The sequence below is a fragment of the Epinephelus fuscoguttatus genome, linkage group LG6 (assembly GCF_011397635.1).
Source record: "Epinephelus fuscoguttatus linkage group LG6, E.fuscoguttatus.final_Chr_v1".
NCBI classification, from domain to species: domain Eukaryota; kingdom Metazoa; phylum Chordata; class Actinopteri; order Perciformes; family Serranidae; genus Epinephelus; species Epinephelus fuscoguttatus.
In genome coordinates this window covers 40252070-40269554 of record NC_064757.1, presented here as the reverse complement: position 1 = coordinate 40269554, position 17485 = coordinate 40252070, and the positions used below count along the sequence as shown (strand labels likewise).

The window sequence follows — 17485 nt, the reverse complement described above, 5'->3', positions numbered from 1 at the left end:
GGGATTTAAATCAGTAAAAACACTGAATAAAGCAGTTTCATGTTATAAATCAGTGCAACTCCAGCGCTGCTCATTGCAGCTGAGCTTCAAACTTTGGTGGCTGACGCGAAAACGTGTATGTCCCTATCTAGAGCCATTGTTTGGTTTGTCCGTTTTGGGCTACTGTAGAAACATGGCAGTGCAACATGGTGATCTCCTCCCAAAAAAAAGACCTGCTCGCTATGTAGAGATAAACAGCTCATTCTAAGGTAATAAAAACACAACAGTTCCTATTTTCAGGCTGTTAAACACTAAAGAAAGCGTACTTATTATGTTATATTCCATTTCTGCCAATACATCCCCCTAAATCCTACACACTGGACCTTTAAATATCTTGAATTTAATTTTATATCCCTTTTAGAGTCATTAAATAGTCTTAAATTTGAATTTGCGAGGTCTTGCTACAAACATTTTTCCATCTTTTAATTTATTCTTGTCAAAATGAGTCAAGATCTCTCCTGTGTGAAAGTCACATTTCTGATGTTACAGATCTTTAAACCTACCACTGAACCTAATAATATCTATTTCCTTTATAACTGCACTTACCTGCTGGCAAAATGTATTAATAATGTAATGATTATGACTCACTCTAATAACCATATCCCTACATAACACCTCTCTCTGCACAGGGCCATATATATATATGTTACTTACATTTTTACTCACCTGCAATGCCTGAATAAGAAAAAAAATGACTTGTCCAAATATCAGTCTTAAATTTGGTTTAGAATAATCTTGAAAAGGTCTTTAAAAGTATTCAATTTAAGTGTCTGATACCTGTAGACCCCCTTTAGAAATGTCCCTCCACAGGTTTTTGTTGAAATGTAGCTGAGACCCCTGTCTAGAGTAAATTACAGAGTGCAACTGTAGAATCAGTTTAAGTAGATGACTAACATTAAAAGCAGCTGAGGAGAGCAGGAGCTATGGCAGCATTTTGACCCTTACACTGATTGTCTAAAGGTCTGGTGGTAAGACAAGAAATGAAGCAGTGGCAAGTGAGAGATGAATTTGAGATGCCAATGAGGAGCTAAATTCAGACTTTGCAAAGTGTCATTGTACTTTTTTAAATTACAAATACACTTTAAAAACATAACAAATGCAGCTACAAGTTTAAACTGATGTCAGTATCTCATTTTCCTGCAGTTCTCAATAAGTTTGTCAAGCAAAACTGCAAAACCAATGTTCTATTTCTACATGTTTTATATGGTAGATATTCAGAGGCTGCCTGGGATTCGATAGTATATGATAGTAGAACTTAATATTTGAGATGTTTAATTATTTACAGATCATGTAAAGGCAACCAGCATAAGAGCACATTACTTTTTGGATACTATTTTTTCCTGTTTTTCTGTTTTACAGTCGGAGATCAAGATCATAAGCGCAACTGTGTTCGTGGACCCGTACGAAGAGGCTGACGCTCAGGTTTGTATCTGTCAACATGAATAATACTGACTGTGTGATATAACAATTTCCTCCACACAAAAAGGCGCTACCTGCTGACTGTTTGATTTCTACAAAGAATGAGTGTGTGTACTTACAGAGCAGAGCGTGGAGTATTTGGACAGTGACACACTTTCCATTGTTGTCGTTCTGCACAGCAACACGTCTGAATTGAGACGGTGTGAAATTCTGTCAAACTCTGCACAGTGAAGGTCAAACATCCAAGAACATAATAAGGAAAAGACATTTCTGCCTTAGATAACTTAAATATAGTAACTGTTAAATCAAACCAGCTGTATCACACTGATGCAAAAATAAAAAAAATATAAAAGCCAAGAATTGACTGTAAAGAAGTTGTTGACCAATTTTCCAACAAAACCTACGATGCCATTATATAGCATGAGATATTATAGCGATACATGGCTACCTGGGTAGAAACTGAATAGTCACAACTCTGCTGATTAATAAATTATCATCATGTCACCAAACCATACTGATCAGTGTTGGAACTGTGGCTCTTTCTATATACAGTCCCTCCTGTTTTTAACAGCGCAGCAGGACAGTCGAGGGCCACATTGGACCGTTTGCTAAGTCTCATACCTCGAACACAGACTGGCCATTCTTAGCGATGCATCAGCCAGCTCCGACAAGGGTCAGACAACATCATGGCTGTTCTTCATAGATTGTCATTAAATTGTTGAAGATTTTCTTTATTTTCAGGCTGGTTTTGTAGATTTCGAACTAAACTTTGTGCCTGGGGCACGTGTAATAATGATACTCGTTATCCCAAGTGGTAGGAAGGAGATATGCGTTTCTTCTCCGTTCCAAAAGCAAAATCAAACCCTGAAAAGTGTAGGGTTGGCTAGCTCGCTAGCTAGCTACATAAGGTACTTAAGCTCACTGAATTTAAACACGTGCTACTTTTGCTTTTTAGTGATTATAACAGTGGAAAAAAAGGCCGACCCTGCTGTACAGGAACCAGTGAAGGGAAGCAGGGAAACTTTGCTGATATTCAACCAGCTGTGTGTCATCACATTGTGCAAAGATGAATGTTGTTTGACTTCCCCTGGAGATCCCTGCCCGTCCAGCAGAGGAGGTCCGGGTGCTGGCAGCGGCACGGGGGCGAAGCCGAACACGGTTCATCTGCAAACACTGTGATGCCACACAGCTGGTTCAATATCAGCAAAGTTTCCCTTTATATTCATTGTCTTGTGTGGCGATCAGCAGTGATGTGGTGGTTCACTTTTACACTGTGATCTGTAGCCTATAGTTCGGCTTTAGCTTCTAACTATCTTTGTATTTTTAACCTGTTGTTGCTGCTGAGTCAGTTTGACATCCTGGATATATCCTTCAAACACAGACTGTAGACCCCTCTGTCTGCTTCTCTCTGGAATCACTTTTATGTTTTTACAAAAAATGTATAATATTTCTTCTGTCAGTGTAAAACCTTTTTTTTTTTTGTCCAGTGCCCTACGTAGACAATCCTCCTGGAGCTTGTTGTCTCTCCTGTATTTGAAACACTCATTGCACAGAGCAAGTGTCACCATGGAAGTAACAATTACTGAGCATTAAGTCCTGCGGTGCGAGCGTCGCCTCTGTATCCTCTGATCTGGCGTGCAGTTGTTGGGATTTATATGATTTGCTTTGATTTCAGATCGCAGCAGAGCGAGAAAAGGAGCTGCAGAAGGAGGAGGAGGAGAGGCAGCAGACCAGCATCGCCCAGAAGAAAGCCAAGGAAGAGCAGGCGCCAAAAACCTTCAAGGCAGGTGTGGGGAAATACATCAACCCTGCCACAACGTAAGAACGCACACACACACACACACACACACACACACACATACTAATTTATTATTCACCAAACTACACTGTGCTTCTGCTGTGGTGGGTATCACTGTGACGTGTGTAAAATGCATAAGAAGAGACAGAAGGAGAATATTTATTCCACCTTCCAGGCAGAAGTTGGATTACAAAGTTAACCCTGCCCCCACACAACCATCACGTTTTTTTCTCACAGGCTGATGTAATGTCCTCAGAAACAGGATGGTAATGAATGGATGATAAAACATGAGAATTACACGGCGACACAGAACGAGCAGAAACATAATGTGCAGAATTGCCAATTATATAGAAGATTACCTATTTTCCCCGTGGGGATGATTCAGGTTTATTGTCCAGACCATATTTTAGCTGAGTTCAGGTATATTGTGTTGTTTTTCTGTGACATTACAACATATTTCATTTTAGTTTTCTTTATTTTTTTTTTAAGTTGATGTCTAACAACACTTGTTTTTGCCGTGTTGACACAACATTTGGAACAATTTGCACTTGTGTGTAAAGTTTACTTTTCAAAATAATGTCAGTCAAACATGAAATATGAGACCTAGGAACTTTAGATTCTCGTCTCTTTGCTTTATTAAGTTTTTTTATTTTGGTTTTGTTTTTCTTTCTGTGGCGTTACAACTCAACACTTTACATAATAAGCATGTAGTATTTGTGGGAATATTAAAATTACTGTCATTATGCAAATGAAGGTGCATTAACTGAACTGAAAGTGTTGCACTTTGGCTGAAGTGTGCATTAAGAGATAAGTAGGCTCATGAGTTTTCTCTCTTTGATGGTGTTTTATCTCCAGAATTTACCCACCTGATCCTTCTCTTGTCATCATGTTCATATATTCTGGTTTATACAGAGCACGTTGGTATTAATGTTCCCAAATAACAGTCAGTTCATTCCCCAGACAATTAAATATAAAAATGGCACACTGGGTGTTTCAGCAGCCACTAATGGTTGGTTCAAGGGTTTTGTCAGAGAGAGTGCTTGTTCATTTGTGCATTTAAGGTAAGGTTAACCTTTATTCATCCCAAGGGAAGTTGTAGTGCATTTGTTGCAGTACAGAGCAGGAACAGTGCTAATATAAAACGATAAAAATATTATCGATAAAACGCAAACCAAATATATACAATGCCAGAATAGCTGGAGGTTAGCAGTAAGGATGTTGAAGCCTGTTTACATCAGATATTAACATGTGTTTCAGTGGACAGCCAAGATACATCGCTGTTCACACCTGTGTCTACATGCCTCTCCAGCTTTTGTTACTGCTTATCTCAGTTACGGCCAAAATGCACTGGACACTCTCACGGCTTGACACGTCTGCTGCAGCATGCCCACAGCAGAGCGTGTTCATTACAGTAAGCTGAAGCTGCTACACTGACCCTGGAAGCCACGCTTGCCTGTGTGGGAGCCGCTCAACGTTTTTTACACAGCTGGTCAATTTTTTGTCCCCTGTGTGGGGCTCCGCCGCCCTCCAACAGGCGAAAAACTACATAGAATTGTGTAAAAAACAAGTCTGTTTAAATCTGATTGAAATAAATACCTCATTGTACCAGAGGCAATGCGATGCAGCAGAGCACCCTTGTGAGTGTGTTTACATTTCATATTAAAAAAAATCAAACCATTGTGATTAGGGCTGGGCGGTATGGCCTAAAATCAATATCATGGTATTATTTTGGGTGGATGCGGTGACGGTATGATATCGCGGTATCTCTTTTTTTTTTTTTTTTACACCTTAAATAAAACAATTTAAAAAGCCATACAAGTCCAGCATGGAAACTATTTATCGTCAGAAGTAAAATGGTTGCTAATCCATCTATTATTGTGTATAAAACGTTATATAGTATGTATAAACGTTAGAGAGAGGAGGGAGGGCCCCCTTCTCCTGCGGGCCTGGGTTTGGTGCGGTCGGCCAGGCCAACTCCATCACGTAGCAAGGGAGGTGCATGAGGCAGGCAGGCAGGCCGCCGGGCCCTGTTCTGCCGCCGTAGCCGGAGTACTGCGGTATAAAGGTAACCACAAAAGCAGTCCCGCGGCTCATGTTTACTGCGGTAAGATACCGTCACTGTGAATACCGCCCAGCCCTAATTGTGATTAGATAAATAATTCAGTACCAGTTAATATAGCCTATGCCAGTGGTTCCCAACTGGTCCAGACACAGGGTCCAGATTTCTCTTTAGTCATTAGTTCAAGGTCCACACATTCAGCGTCATACTTGCATTTTGACTTGTCGTCAAGCGAGTTTGCTGTCTCTGTCAAGTAGCTGTCCTTCAGTCACTCACTCTTCAGCAGGTAATGGCACTTCAAAATAAAAGCTCACCATACTTGAAAATGAAGTGTGTTTTTTTTACAAACTTGACACGTTTGCAAGTCACTTGCAGTCCATTCAGAATGGGACCGCGCCCCACCAGTTGGGAACCACCAGCCTACGCTTCCAAACCCTGCAAAACCAACTGCATTTTCTTGTGACAAAACTCAATACACACACAGTGGAGCTGGCAGCAACCACACGCTACAAGTTTGTGTAGCAGGTAAAAAACCCGCTCTGCCCATGTGACATGTCACGTCAGAGCCTCATGTATTTCGGCTGTTACACCAGAAGGTCAAAGGGCCCTGCACACAGTTACTGCATCCACACTCTTGCTAGCTGCTCGCAAGTTACATCAGCTGTTGTGTCAGTGCAGCTGGAGATATCACTGTCAGCAAATTTCAACACGTCTCCTTCCATAGGGCAAAAATGATGGACGGTCACGCAACACTTCATCCATCCACTGTCATCAAAACAACCACCACGTCTTGTATTGATGACGTAATCCTTGTCAGGGATCCATCAGGACGCATTAGTGTTTATAGTACAAAAGATATGTGGTCAAATGCGTCCCTCACCACCTCGGAAAGTGGATTTAGTGATCGGATCTTGGTGGTTGTTTGCAGTTGTATTTAGAGCTGTCTGCTTGTGATTAGAACGACCAAGGCACATTTTAATACCAAGTGTAAACAGGCTCATAGATGTGTATGAGAAGTGTCATGTCGCTTGTATTTATGTATCTCCAGTGTTATTCTCATTTGGACAGTGATTGTAACAACACACCTAATTAATGATTAGCAGATGACTCAATAATCAATCATGTGTTTATGTCTGATTTGAAGGGAAAATCTGTTTATTGTTGCACAGCTGGTTTTGAAAAGCGTCTCTCTCTGAGGAGGAATTCTGAAAGGCCTGTGTGCTACAGTATACAAAGGCACAAACAACCTGATTTACAAAGAGAAAAGAGTCATGAGGAGTTAAAAGGAGGTAAAGAGCTCAGGCAAAAGGAAGACCAGATCAGAGGAACACATAATCTACAAGAAACAAGACGCACACATCTGTGGAGTAAAACAGCTGATTGTGATATTATATTTGCTTTCCTTTAGAAAACGTATGGCTGCTGATGATGAAAGCGGACCGTCCACCAGCGGAGTGGCGCCCAAGAAGTCCAAAGGCAAGACCAGCTTTGGGGACTTCAGCTCCTGGTAGCACCGACACACTCGACATTCACCAGTCTGTATTTTGTGTTGTCGAGTTGAGCACTCACAATTAATTTCATTCATACTTGTTGTCTATCGTCTCTCAATAGTGTTGGCGTGTTGTGGAACAAATAAAGTTACTTTTTTTACAAAGAAACCGTCCTAATCTCATTTTATACGTCTTTCTTCAAAGACACGGTGTGACCATTGATTTAAAGACAAAGTATTGATGTTGTTTTGATGCGATGAAGCAGCAGTGTAAAGATATCAGCACTTACTAAGAGGAAACTCAGAGTGTGCCATAATTAATCTTATCTTCATCACCCAAGACAGTCCAATCAATATTTGGGCTAAAACCATGTGATCGATATCTTTTTGTGCTGGACCGTTTAATCAGTGTTTGGTCCAGGATGGTCTAATCAGTATTTGTGAACATGATTAACTCCCAACACCAGACTGTGTTCATTTTCTGGTGAAGAATGACGACATGCAGCCGCTTCAGCTGTTAGCCGTTTCTACTTTGGCTCGACTCCCGAGTGTTTTTAATGGATTTGCTTGTCACGTTTCCATAATCATTTAGCACAGCGCTCCACAGAAAGAGTTATGGTTATTGCATCAGGTGCCCCGCACGTGAAAAAAAAAAAAAAAAAAAAAAAGAATCTGGAGCTCGGCCACTGTGTTATGTCCACACTGGGGGTCTGATTATTTTAGGACATACGCTGATTCTTCTCACCTAATATAAACAGTTTGATTTTTCATTTTAACCACTGCGCTGTCACAAAACCCTTTTGTAAGACTAAATTGACCAAAAAAAGTTGAATGTTTGTGTTCTTAACTGTCATTCAACATCAGAGTTTAACAAAAAGTGAGCTGAAAATGCTTTCAATTTTTCATTTTCAACGATCAACAATGAAGGAAATAACACCATTGTTGTTAGTTGACTGTGGCATGCAGTTATGGGAATAATTGTTGTATTGGATTGGTCTTTTTGCAACGGCATTTTTATACGGCATAGTCATGTCTGTATTGAATTGGCATCATGGTGTGTTTTTTAAAAATCTACTGTGATCCTCTGTGATGGCAGTTTTTGTTCCTGTCAACCCCTTTTGTTTTGCCAGAAGGTAATTTTCAAATTGTACTGTCGTTTTTGCAAGATAGACAGCAAAAGTTTTTGATCCGTTTAACTTGCAGGCATTTATACTACGCCATCATCCAGAGAACACTCACTGAGTAAAAGAAAGACAGTAGAAAAACGTGACTTTTTTTCGGACGCATTTTTTTAATCCTTCATCATAATGCACAGAAACCTTGCACACTGATTCAGGTGCGTTTTATTGTCCTATTCATTGTGAGAATTCACAATAAATGACAGAATGAAAAGGCACATTTCCTCCTTTGCCTCTCCCCACTGGAGTTATCTATCTGACTGTCACACTGCAAATTACCAACCAAATTTCCCTAAACACAGAGGTCATGTGATAATAATAGTCCCGTGCCAGTCGGCATCCCTGTGATTTTGGGTCGTATCTAGTTTTGTTTGTTTGTTTCTTTTCTCCATTTCTCTTTTCTTCCTCTTTCCCGATCGAGAAATATGTGATAGACCGTTTCTGCAAACCACAGTTATGTTACATTTGTACATCATTACACAGTGGATACCTTGAATCTGTTTATGTGTGGGCACAAAAAACACTTGCTTATGATTAAGAAAAGATCATTTTTTGGCTTGAAATACACTGGCTTTTAGTGGCATGAAATACAGACTTGAGGAGTTTTTTCCAAATTACCAAAGGTCCCCAGCTGATACTCGTCCCATGCGAATACCGCTGTTGCTGGAGAAGCTGAGAACTGCACAGGTTCTTCCTGACGTTGTCAAAAGTATGTCAGTAAGTAAGTAGAAATAAAGGTAAAAGTAGAAAATTACGCACTTCTTCAGAGAGCTTGCATTCAAACATATGCGGCGACTTGTTTACTTCTGGTGCTTCCCCGGATGAATCTATTTAAATGTCAACATTTATTGACTTGAAAATTATATTTTGTCTTTGCATACAGTACAGCAAAATAGCAGCCATGTTTTCAGTATGTCCGTAAAGGCAAGAAAATGTCTGCGAACAACCCTTACCTACATTAGAAATGTGCCCACTGGCCTGACAGACATGTGATGCAGGTCTATCTGGGATTAGACATCTCTCAATCGAGGCAAACATTTCTTTTCCCCAATTGCCATGTAGAGTTGGTCTCCACTGTTGAAGCCTAATGGGAGGTGGTGTGCTTGCCGAGAGCTCTCCAAAAAAAAGGGGGCGTTCATGTTTTCCTAGCAACTACAGCAGTTAATATCTGTTTCATCTGGTCAGTGTTTTGTTTCCCATTGGATAACCGACACATCTATTAGCAGTGCACGCTGAACTGTATGTGTTACCATGAGCTTTACAATCCCTGAGTATCATAAAACATCTAAAATGGCCACCATGGACATGATGTACATTTTCAAACAGCCTATCGTTCCTTAAAAACACTTCACTTTCTATACACTAGCAACGTTTTCCTAGAAACACCTAAAATAGCAGCAAATGTAAAATCTGTCTTGGTCTGAGACAGGCGTGTAATTGCATGAAGCTGTGTGGGATCATTCCTTTTAGGATCCGTGTTGCGCAGCTGAAACGGCGGTATTGGTGATAGCACCCTTGTGTCACATAACACATAATTTATTGCGTGCTTGGTTATCGCCCTAATGCTGCTCCACTCGAGCCTCATTATTTAGCTGTGCTCTTGGCAGCAGTTGCCAAGCTCTGGGCTTTTACCTGAATGAATACACCCTTGAGCGTCCTCAGTGTTTCACCCCATGCCTGAGCGAGTCAAAGCTTTGTAAATATGAGAGGTGGGAAGTTGGTGCCCTCCAAAACTGGAGTTCCAGACCTACACGATTATCCTTTTCACACATGGAGTGCTAAAAGTGAGCCGCAGTTTGATGGGGAAGTCGTTCTCAGTCCGTCTCCCAACTGTCCAGTCAGCACAGAGGCATGAAATGAATTCCAGCGGGCTGTAAAGTCACTAATTTAATGAATAATTGAGGTCTGTGGTTCTTGCAAGCATTAGATTGGTGACTTGAGACCGGGGAGTGACAAGCAGTCAGTAACCTTAGACAGTAAGTTGCACACATAACACTCACATGGACAGTTTATTAGCTACACCTGTAATGTAGAGTCAGATGAAACCCAATACAACAGCTTCACATATACTATGGTGCTTGTAATGTTTAGGTTTTATTGACAGTTGGTTTTCTAGAGGTTTTGTGGTAATTTGCAAGTTTATATTGGACTGCATTATAAATAGATGGCAGCGGTAGTGGGTCAACTCATAGATACATCAAGAGAACTGGATGCAGAATTGGAGGGAAAACTGCCCATTGTTCCAACGGCCCAAAATTCTGTATTCTCGTTACTCTGAAAAATGTCCCACTGGACCGACAGCCTGTTATCCCAGTAACAAACGCCCATTGCTCAGAAGTCCTTTTCTCCTAAAATACACACTCCCTGCAGTTTGACAACCCAATGGCCAGTAAAAATGTTTCCATTGTACATTTACATAAACCACTGAAACGTTACATTCGTCAACAGCGCTATGTTCAATGTGTGGTTTGGTTAAGGCACAAAAGATGCTTGGTTATGGTTTGGAAAAGACCATGTTATAGCTTATAACACCCGTATTTGGTGGCAGAGAAAGTTGCTGGAAAAGCAGGGTAAGATCAGTGAAAAACACCCCGGTGTGGAGGCTTAAACGTCGCTGAGAAATACAACAAAGCTTCGGTAAAAGCACAAAATCAGTGGCTCAAATGCTGCTTGGAAACACCACAAAGGGTTGGTAACTGCAGGATGTATTTTTGGAGAGATGTGACGTAGGAGCAATGGGTGTTTGTTTTTTGGATGACACGCTCTCAGAGAAATAAGATTTAGGTACAATGGGACATTTCTGGAGAATTGCAGCTTTGAAATTTTGGGCTGTTGGAACAGTGACATGGTGCCGTTCATTCTTAGGAAAGTTGCTCAGTGGCGCATGAAGCCAAAAACGTTTGATTTCCTGGGTGTAGAATTTCCTGGATCTTCCACTGGAGACTTCACCGGCCAAGCAGCTAACTTTTGGTTTAGCGATCCACTAACACGAATGAGGAAAAAAATGATTTAATTGTGCAGTTCGTCTTAACTTAAGACATGTTAGCAATTTCTATTTCTATTTCTACAATGTCCCCAAAGTAAAACGAGTCATTTCTCAGGGATTGTGACACTCAAAAAAATATATCCACTGATTTCCATACATCTCTGTCACAACACAAGTGTTTTTGAAAAAGTCTTTTAGTTGCCCGATGGCATCAGGTGACAGACCCAGAAGTTGTAGTTAACAGTTTGGCCACTATGTCAAATAAGCTTCAAAGTCTGGTGCACGTCCCAGAGGCCTGGATCAGCCACTCCAAGGTGAGATTCATTACAGTAAATTTCTTGTTTATATACATTGTGAGTGTGAATGTTAATTCTTGACTTTGGAAAAAATAGCTTTTTCCGAAGCTTTCTACCACATCTCAGTCTTTCTCCACAAATGGAATTTGCTCAACTGGTCTGTGTAACACTTTCATCTCCTCCAATCAGAGATGAGTTTGTGACTCAGCCTCTTTGCAGTCTGTTTGGACACCTACAGGAAGCCACACTGGCACATGTCTGATTTTTCTGCTAAGTTTCTTCATTATGATCTTGTGTTGTGTGTTTAGATCGCTGTTGATGTTTAAATTTGATCACTGCCAACTGAATGTGTCCAGCTGGTGCCAGAGACGTTATGATCCAACATTTGGCGTTTTATCTCACCTGACACGATAAGGAGTTCTACAGCATGGTGAGTCCTCTACAGGTAAAACCTCATATTACTGAGCTCTAAGCAAATGCAGTGTTCAGAAATGTATCTTGCCATATACAGTTTATAAAATTATGAGCTTTATAACATGTTTCATCCAGTTATACTTTAGCTAACAAGCTTCCAGGCTTCCTTAATATATTCTGGGAAAAATCCTGAGAGAACAAGGGTGGCCACATCTAATTTATGATCTGCACAAATTTACTGCTCAGGCCTAAATTGTAGTTTATCACAGAACAAGCATGCAGCATGTGACAGCTAAATGACAGCTAAACAGTACTCAGCAAATGAATGAATGTGGGTTTGAGGGAAGCTAAATATTTCCAGTTTTACAGCTCACCCCACACACAGTCAGTTGGAGAGCTGCACCAAATTTAAGGGAAATAAAATACTAATTTAGCCAATTTAATATTGATGCTGTAATGCTTCTATAAATAGATGTGTAGAAAAAAATGTATGGAGCGCTAATTGAAAAAACAAAAAAAAGCTTAAATGTAATGAGATGAATTTCACACACAAATAAGGTTGGATTCAAAGGCATGCTTTGTTTTTGTTGGGACGTGTTTATATTAAACCAAATGCCAGATGATTGCTAATTATTACATTAATCGATTAAAGATCTAGTTTTGTAACTGGTTATGTCAACAAAACTGCAGTCCGATCTGGCGATGGGATCACTCCAGCCGCGACAGCAACAGGCCCAGACACACCAAACAGACGTTGAAGAACTAGCAGCGGCAAAGGCTGACTGTTGACTCACATCGCCTGTGACTTGGCCAAAAAGTTGCTCCTGAACACACCGCGAAGACTACAGCCAAGGCCAGCTAGCATGTCTGTACTGCGCCTGTGTGAGAGGAAATAACCCTCTGTACTAGCAGGTGGCGGTAGTCTGTAGTCGGCATTCAAAAAGGGAACAAAGTATGTTTACTGTGCGCTAGCGAACAAAAACACAGTTACGAAACCTTTGTGCTAAAGAGCTCAGTGGCTAAAGGAATAACCCTGATAGTGTCTTGACTTTAGTTAGTCTGATTTCCTTACTTCTGTTTCTCTTTTCGTGCACTGAGTTGAACTGCCATTCAGAGCATCTCAGATGCCGATTCAGCATGCCAAGTCTGAGTGTGGGATACACCACAGAAACTGAGGCCGCAGACGCTCACTGGCGGCCTGACATCAATCAACAGTCAACCATTTGCTTGGTGTGTCAGGGCCCTTTAATCAAATGTAAAGGGGCCCGTTCCTTACTTCCTACCCCTGTACTTCAAGTGCCCTTTCTCAGGCCCACACCCACCTTCAAATTCTGCCTTCATTGTAATCTCAACCACACACCTGTAAAGTTTGGTGTCCACATCTTGCACGGCTGTTACATTATCACATTGACAAAATCCATCCCCAGACAGACAGACACTTGTCAAACACCTGGCATAGTACTTAAATCGGTTTCCATGGTAGTTCCCACTACAGTACTGTAGGTGTCAGCAGGACCAGATTTGCCACGATGACACACACACACACACACACACACACAGACTAACACTCTGAAAACAATACCAGCTGTCCTGACGTTGTCATGGCTGGTAATTAAGGTGATTATCGCACAACATGTAAGCAGCCTTTTGTTCTTTCAGTCCTGTTCTGTTCAGATTCATGGCTGTAATTTAAAGTCTGGGCTCTACTGTCATCTTAAACACAGGAAGCAGTGCTGTTTGGTTGTTTACCATTTGAATCCTCAGGTTTTACTGCATTTCCACAGATAGATGTGGTTGTTGTCTTTGTGCTAAGCTAAGCTAACCAGCTACTGGTTGTAGCCTTATATTTAACAGTTAGATATCAGAGAAGTATCAGTCTTCTCATCTTATTTTCTGACAGAAAGCGAAGAACATATTTCCTAAAATGTCAAGCTGCTTCTACGTTGAGGGACGTCCTGTTTTTTTTTAATGTAACAGGAAGACAAGAAATTGTTTTGCCCTCCAGGCAACTTCTAGTTTAAATTAAGATAAGCTAACTTTAACAGGCAGGAACAGCTGTTTACAATAAACACACTTACTAGGTATCATGTACACAGTTTTTATTCAGGATCTTTAAAATCATTGGTTCTGTTTGGATCCAGTTTTATCTCGTATATAAAAGGCCAAGTAGAGGACACAGTCTTTATAAAGTAAAGTTATCACCCCACCTCTTCAGTACTGTAATAAAAATTGACCAGAATCTCTCAGTGTACGTGCTTAAAATTGTAATGCGAGTCTGTGCACATCATCATCATCTCTTCCCTCTCATTCTCACTTTTTATTTCCAGGCCTCCTTTTGAAGTCGACCATTGAGAATAGACATCAGCAGAAATACTGTAGGGGGAGAGAGAGGGAGAGTGGGTGAATGTTGTGTGGAGTTACTCACTCAGCAGTCAGTTTGTTATCAAGTTCAGCATCCTCCTCCAGATTCTGAGACAGTCCAGGATTATTATCACGTTTTAAAATCTCAGTCATGACAGTGTCATTTGAAGTTCTGCTATGCACTCATTCTCAGTTCTCTGGTCCTGATGTAGGACTGTATGTATACAGTGTTTAAGGGCTGTAACTATACAACATGAATTTAACGTCCGTCAGTCCACCACTTTGATCCAGACTGGAATATCTTAACTATTGAATGGCTTGCCAGAAGTTGAATCCTGCTGATTGTGGTGATCCCCTGACTTTTCATCAAGCACCATCATCAACACTTTAATTTGTCTAATTGGTTTGTAACCAATTTCTTGCAAAACCTATGATATTCTTTGTGTTTAATGCTTGTTAGCATGCTAACACGCTGCCAACTAGAGGACAAACAGTACAATTATACACCAGGTCATACTGTGTCCACAGGAAGGTTGAGGCAGAGAGGTAGCACCCATGGGGTAAAGATCATGTGTGGTCAGGGAAGGTCCAACGGAGACATATGTGACTCATATCACATACTTCCGTGAGTACACTTCTGTGTAGTATACTATGTGCACTATGTACTTGTTGGCGTAGTGTGCGAATTTCAACAGTGTTGTCTCAAACCAAACACGGCCGTTGTGCACTCACCGGAAATGACGGCCGCAAATTAGCTAGTTAGCAAACTAGCATTAGCATTCTCATTATCGTTCGCGGTACCAAATCATTACAGACTGCTAAATTAACCCAATAAATATACTGCTGGCTTATACCTGACAACAATATAGTGGTGCTTAGTGCAAAAAACACGGTCCACAGTTCATGGTCACACAGTCCTCGGCTGCTATTTCCAGTTTAAAAGTGGTCCCTCGCCCTTTGCTACGTAGCCAAGATGGCGACCATAGAGGGTGAGAAGTGTCCATAGTTCCACACTCAACTTTTTGCGTTTTGAGTGCACCATCTGGGTAGGGGAGACCGGGGATGGTTGTACCATGGATTAGTTGTAACACTTTCAATTTATCCAATCAGGAACAAGTTACAAATCATCTGATTCACTCTGCACATGCTCAGTTTAGTCCTTACTCCACATCTGAGGAAGTAGCACCTTGTGGCAAACACAGCTAATTTTAGAGGGAAAAACTATTTTTTTTCCACTTCATTTCTTTTTGTAATAGCATTGCCTCCTTTGTACATAAACTCATCAACCTTAAATCATGTTAATTATGTGTTTGTGTAGATATTTTCCATGCAAGTTGTTAGTGATAATGTTTTAGTTGTTGGCTGTAAGGCAAGTGAGTTCATGGCTACAACAGTCGGGGTTAGTTGTAACAACATCAGTATGGGTTAGTTGTAATGTGAGAAAATGTTACAATCGACCCCAAAGAAAAATGTAAGTTAATTTATATGAAAGGTTCAAAGAAAGGTCTGGACAAGAAACAAGACAAATCAACTAGCATAAACCAAGAACGACCCAGGCTGTCAAAGAAAACATCAGGAAAGAAAAAACTGAAAATGCATAACATCATGCCACAGGACATAGATTCCTCAGATGATGATGACACTTGTTGCATTGTGTGCATGGAAGACTTCAAAAACTCAAAACCAAAAGAAGTTTGGGTTCGGTGTACAGCCTGTAGTCTGTGGGCCCACGAAGCCTGCACTCCAGGAGGGCCATACATTTGTCACCACTGTGACTCACACACACACACACACACACACACACACACACACACACACAATATTGTTCACTTGTTGATTCTGTTGCATATTTGTGCGTTTTGTTCAGTTTTATAGCTGTGTATAAACGAGAGACAGATGTTCAAGTTTTGAAGCTGGAGCACATTTGTAGAATTTGTTTCGTTTTAACATCACACTAATATTCAACTGTTAAATCTGGTGCATATTTGCACATTTTGTTCAGTTTTACACAGTAGCTGCTAGTGTAAGACACAGAGAGACATGTTCAAGTTTTGAAGCTGGAGCACATATGCAGAATTTTAGTTTTAATAGTATGTTCAAATATTCATGTAACACACACACACACACACACACACACACACACCAATTATGTAAGCATTTAAAAGTTTTCAGTATCTTAAGTTCTTGTCATACCCTTTTTTCATAATGTTACATTTCACCCCATGGTCCGTTACAACTAACCCAGACTATGGGGTAAATTGTAATATTTCACTCCTTGTGTTTGAGACTGCATTTTCTGTTTGTGTTGCAGAGACAACAATTACACCATTTAATAATGGAACATGAAACTAGTTTGTATCACATTTTGAATGCACTGGCTTAAAAGAGCCCCGAGTTACAGACAGAAATGTCCAGTCTCCCCCTACTCATAGTGCACTGCATTTTTCCATATTTCTCAGTGTGAACGCACTTGTGCACTCAAAATATTAAATGTAAGTACAGAAGTACGCGATTTGAGACACAGCATATTGCTGTCTTGGCAGGTCGAAGCACAGTGTACAATCCAATGCAAGGAAGTAGTCCGATGTAATACTTCAGTCTTTTCATATGTCCAATAAAGGGTCCCCAGATTTTAGAAAACTTGATGAGGGAGTTTTATTATTTCAAAGCAGTCTCTGCAACATTTTGTCAGACTGATAGCAAATAAGCAGACACAAAGCAGAAGGGAGTGCCCTGTCTTTTTTCTTCCTCAATCTGGTCTATTGCAAAACAAGTTCACAAGAACAACCATCATTCACTTTGGTAGAATCTTTCGTTAAGAGGGGGAGGATGGGGTTTAAATAGATTTTATTATTTCAAAGCCATCTGTGGGGCATGTAAATAATAAGCAAAATGTACCATACATCATTATTGTAATTATTTGGTAATAATGATCTACGGGATTATTTGAAAATTCTGTCTTATTTTAATTTCCTCAAAACTCCTTTTTGCTCCTTCAAATAACTTAGCCTAAATGAAACTAAAATTAACAGTTATATGAGAAACTATCTGAATAAAAGGAAAGTAAGCAAGACTGATCATTTTCAGTATCAATATTTAGTTGTTTTTAATGCTGACTAACTATGCTGCATTTGCTTGCAGCGTTGTATTGGACAGCAGTTTCAAACCGCCTCTGATTAGACAACAAATTTCCACAATTTTCATTTGGGTTTTACCACCAGCTTTAAACAGTGGCTTCAACAATGAATAATATAATTTCTCTCAGCTGTGTCTGGCCAGAAAACGCTTGGCTTTCATAGAGATGTTTCCCTCCAGAGCCCAAACAAACATCCAACCTTCAGTCTTACAGGCCCCTGGGGGACCTAGCTGTCAACACCAGCGTTCAGACCTTTTTATATCTCTCCCATTCAAAATTATAACCATGAGCTGTCTGTCTGCTTTCATTT

At 40.4% G+C, this 17485-nt stretch overlaps 2 protein-coding genes across 2 annotated transcripts in view; both read left to right on the top strand.

Annotated features, from left to right (window-relative positions):
* ppil2 (peptidylprolyl isomerase (cyclophilin)-like 2) overlaps positions 1 to 6963 on the top strand; it is a 47409-nt gene extending 40446 nt beyond the window's left edge. Inside the window, exons 18-20 of the mRNA XM_049578545.1 lie at positions 1399 to 1461; positions 3134 to 3276; positions 6724 to 6963. Of these exons, the coding sequence (XP_049434502.1) occupies positions 1399 to 1461; positions 3134 to 3276; positions 6724 to 6826 (309 nt within the window). The 3' untranslated portion in view covers positions 6827 to 6963. The remainder of the gene's footprint in view (positions 1 to 1398; positions 1462 to 3133; positions 3277 to 6723) is intronic.
* Positions 1 to 17485, top strand: part of LOC125890118 (STAM-binding protein-like A) — a 102556-nt gene that overhangs the window by 59885 nt on the left and 25186 nt on the right. The gene's annotated exons all lie outside the window — the stretch shown is intronic.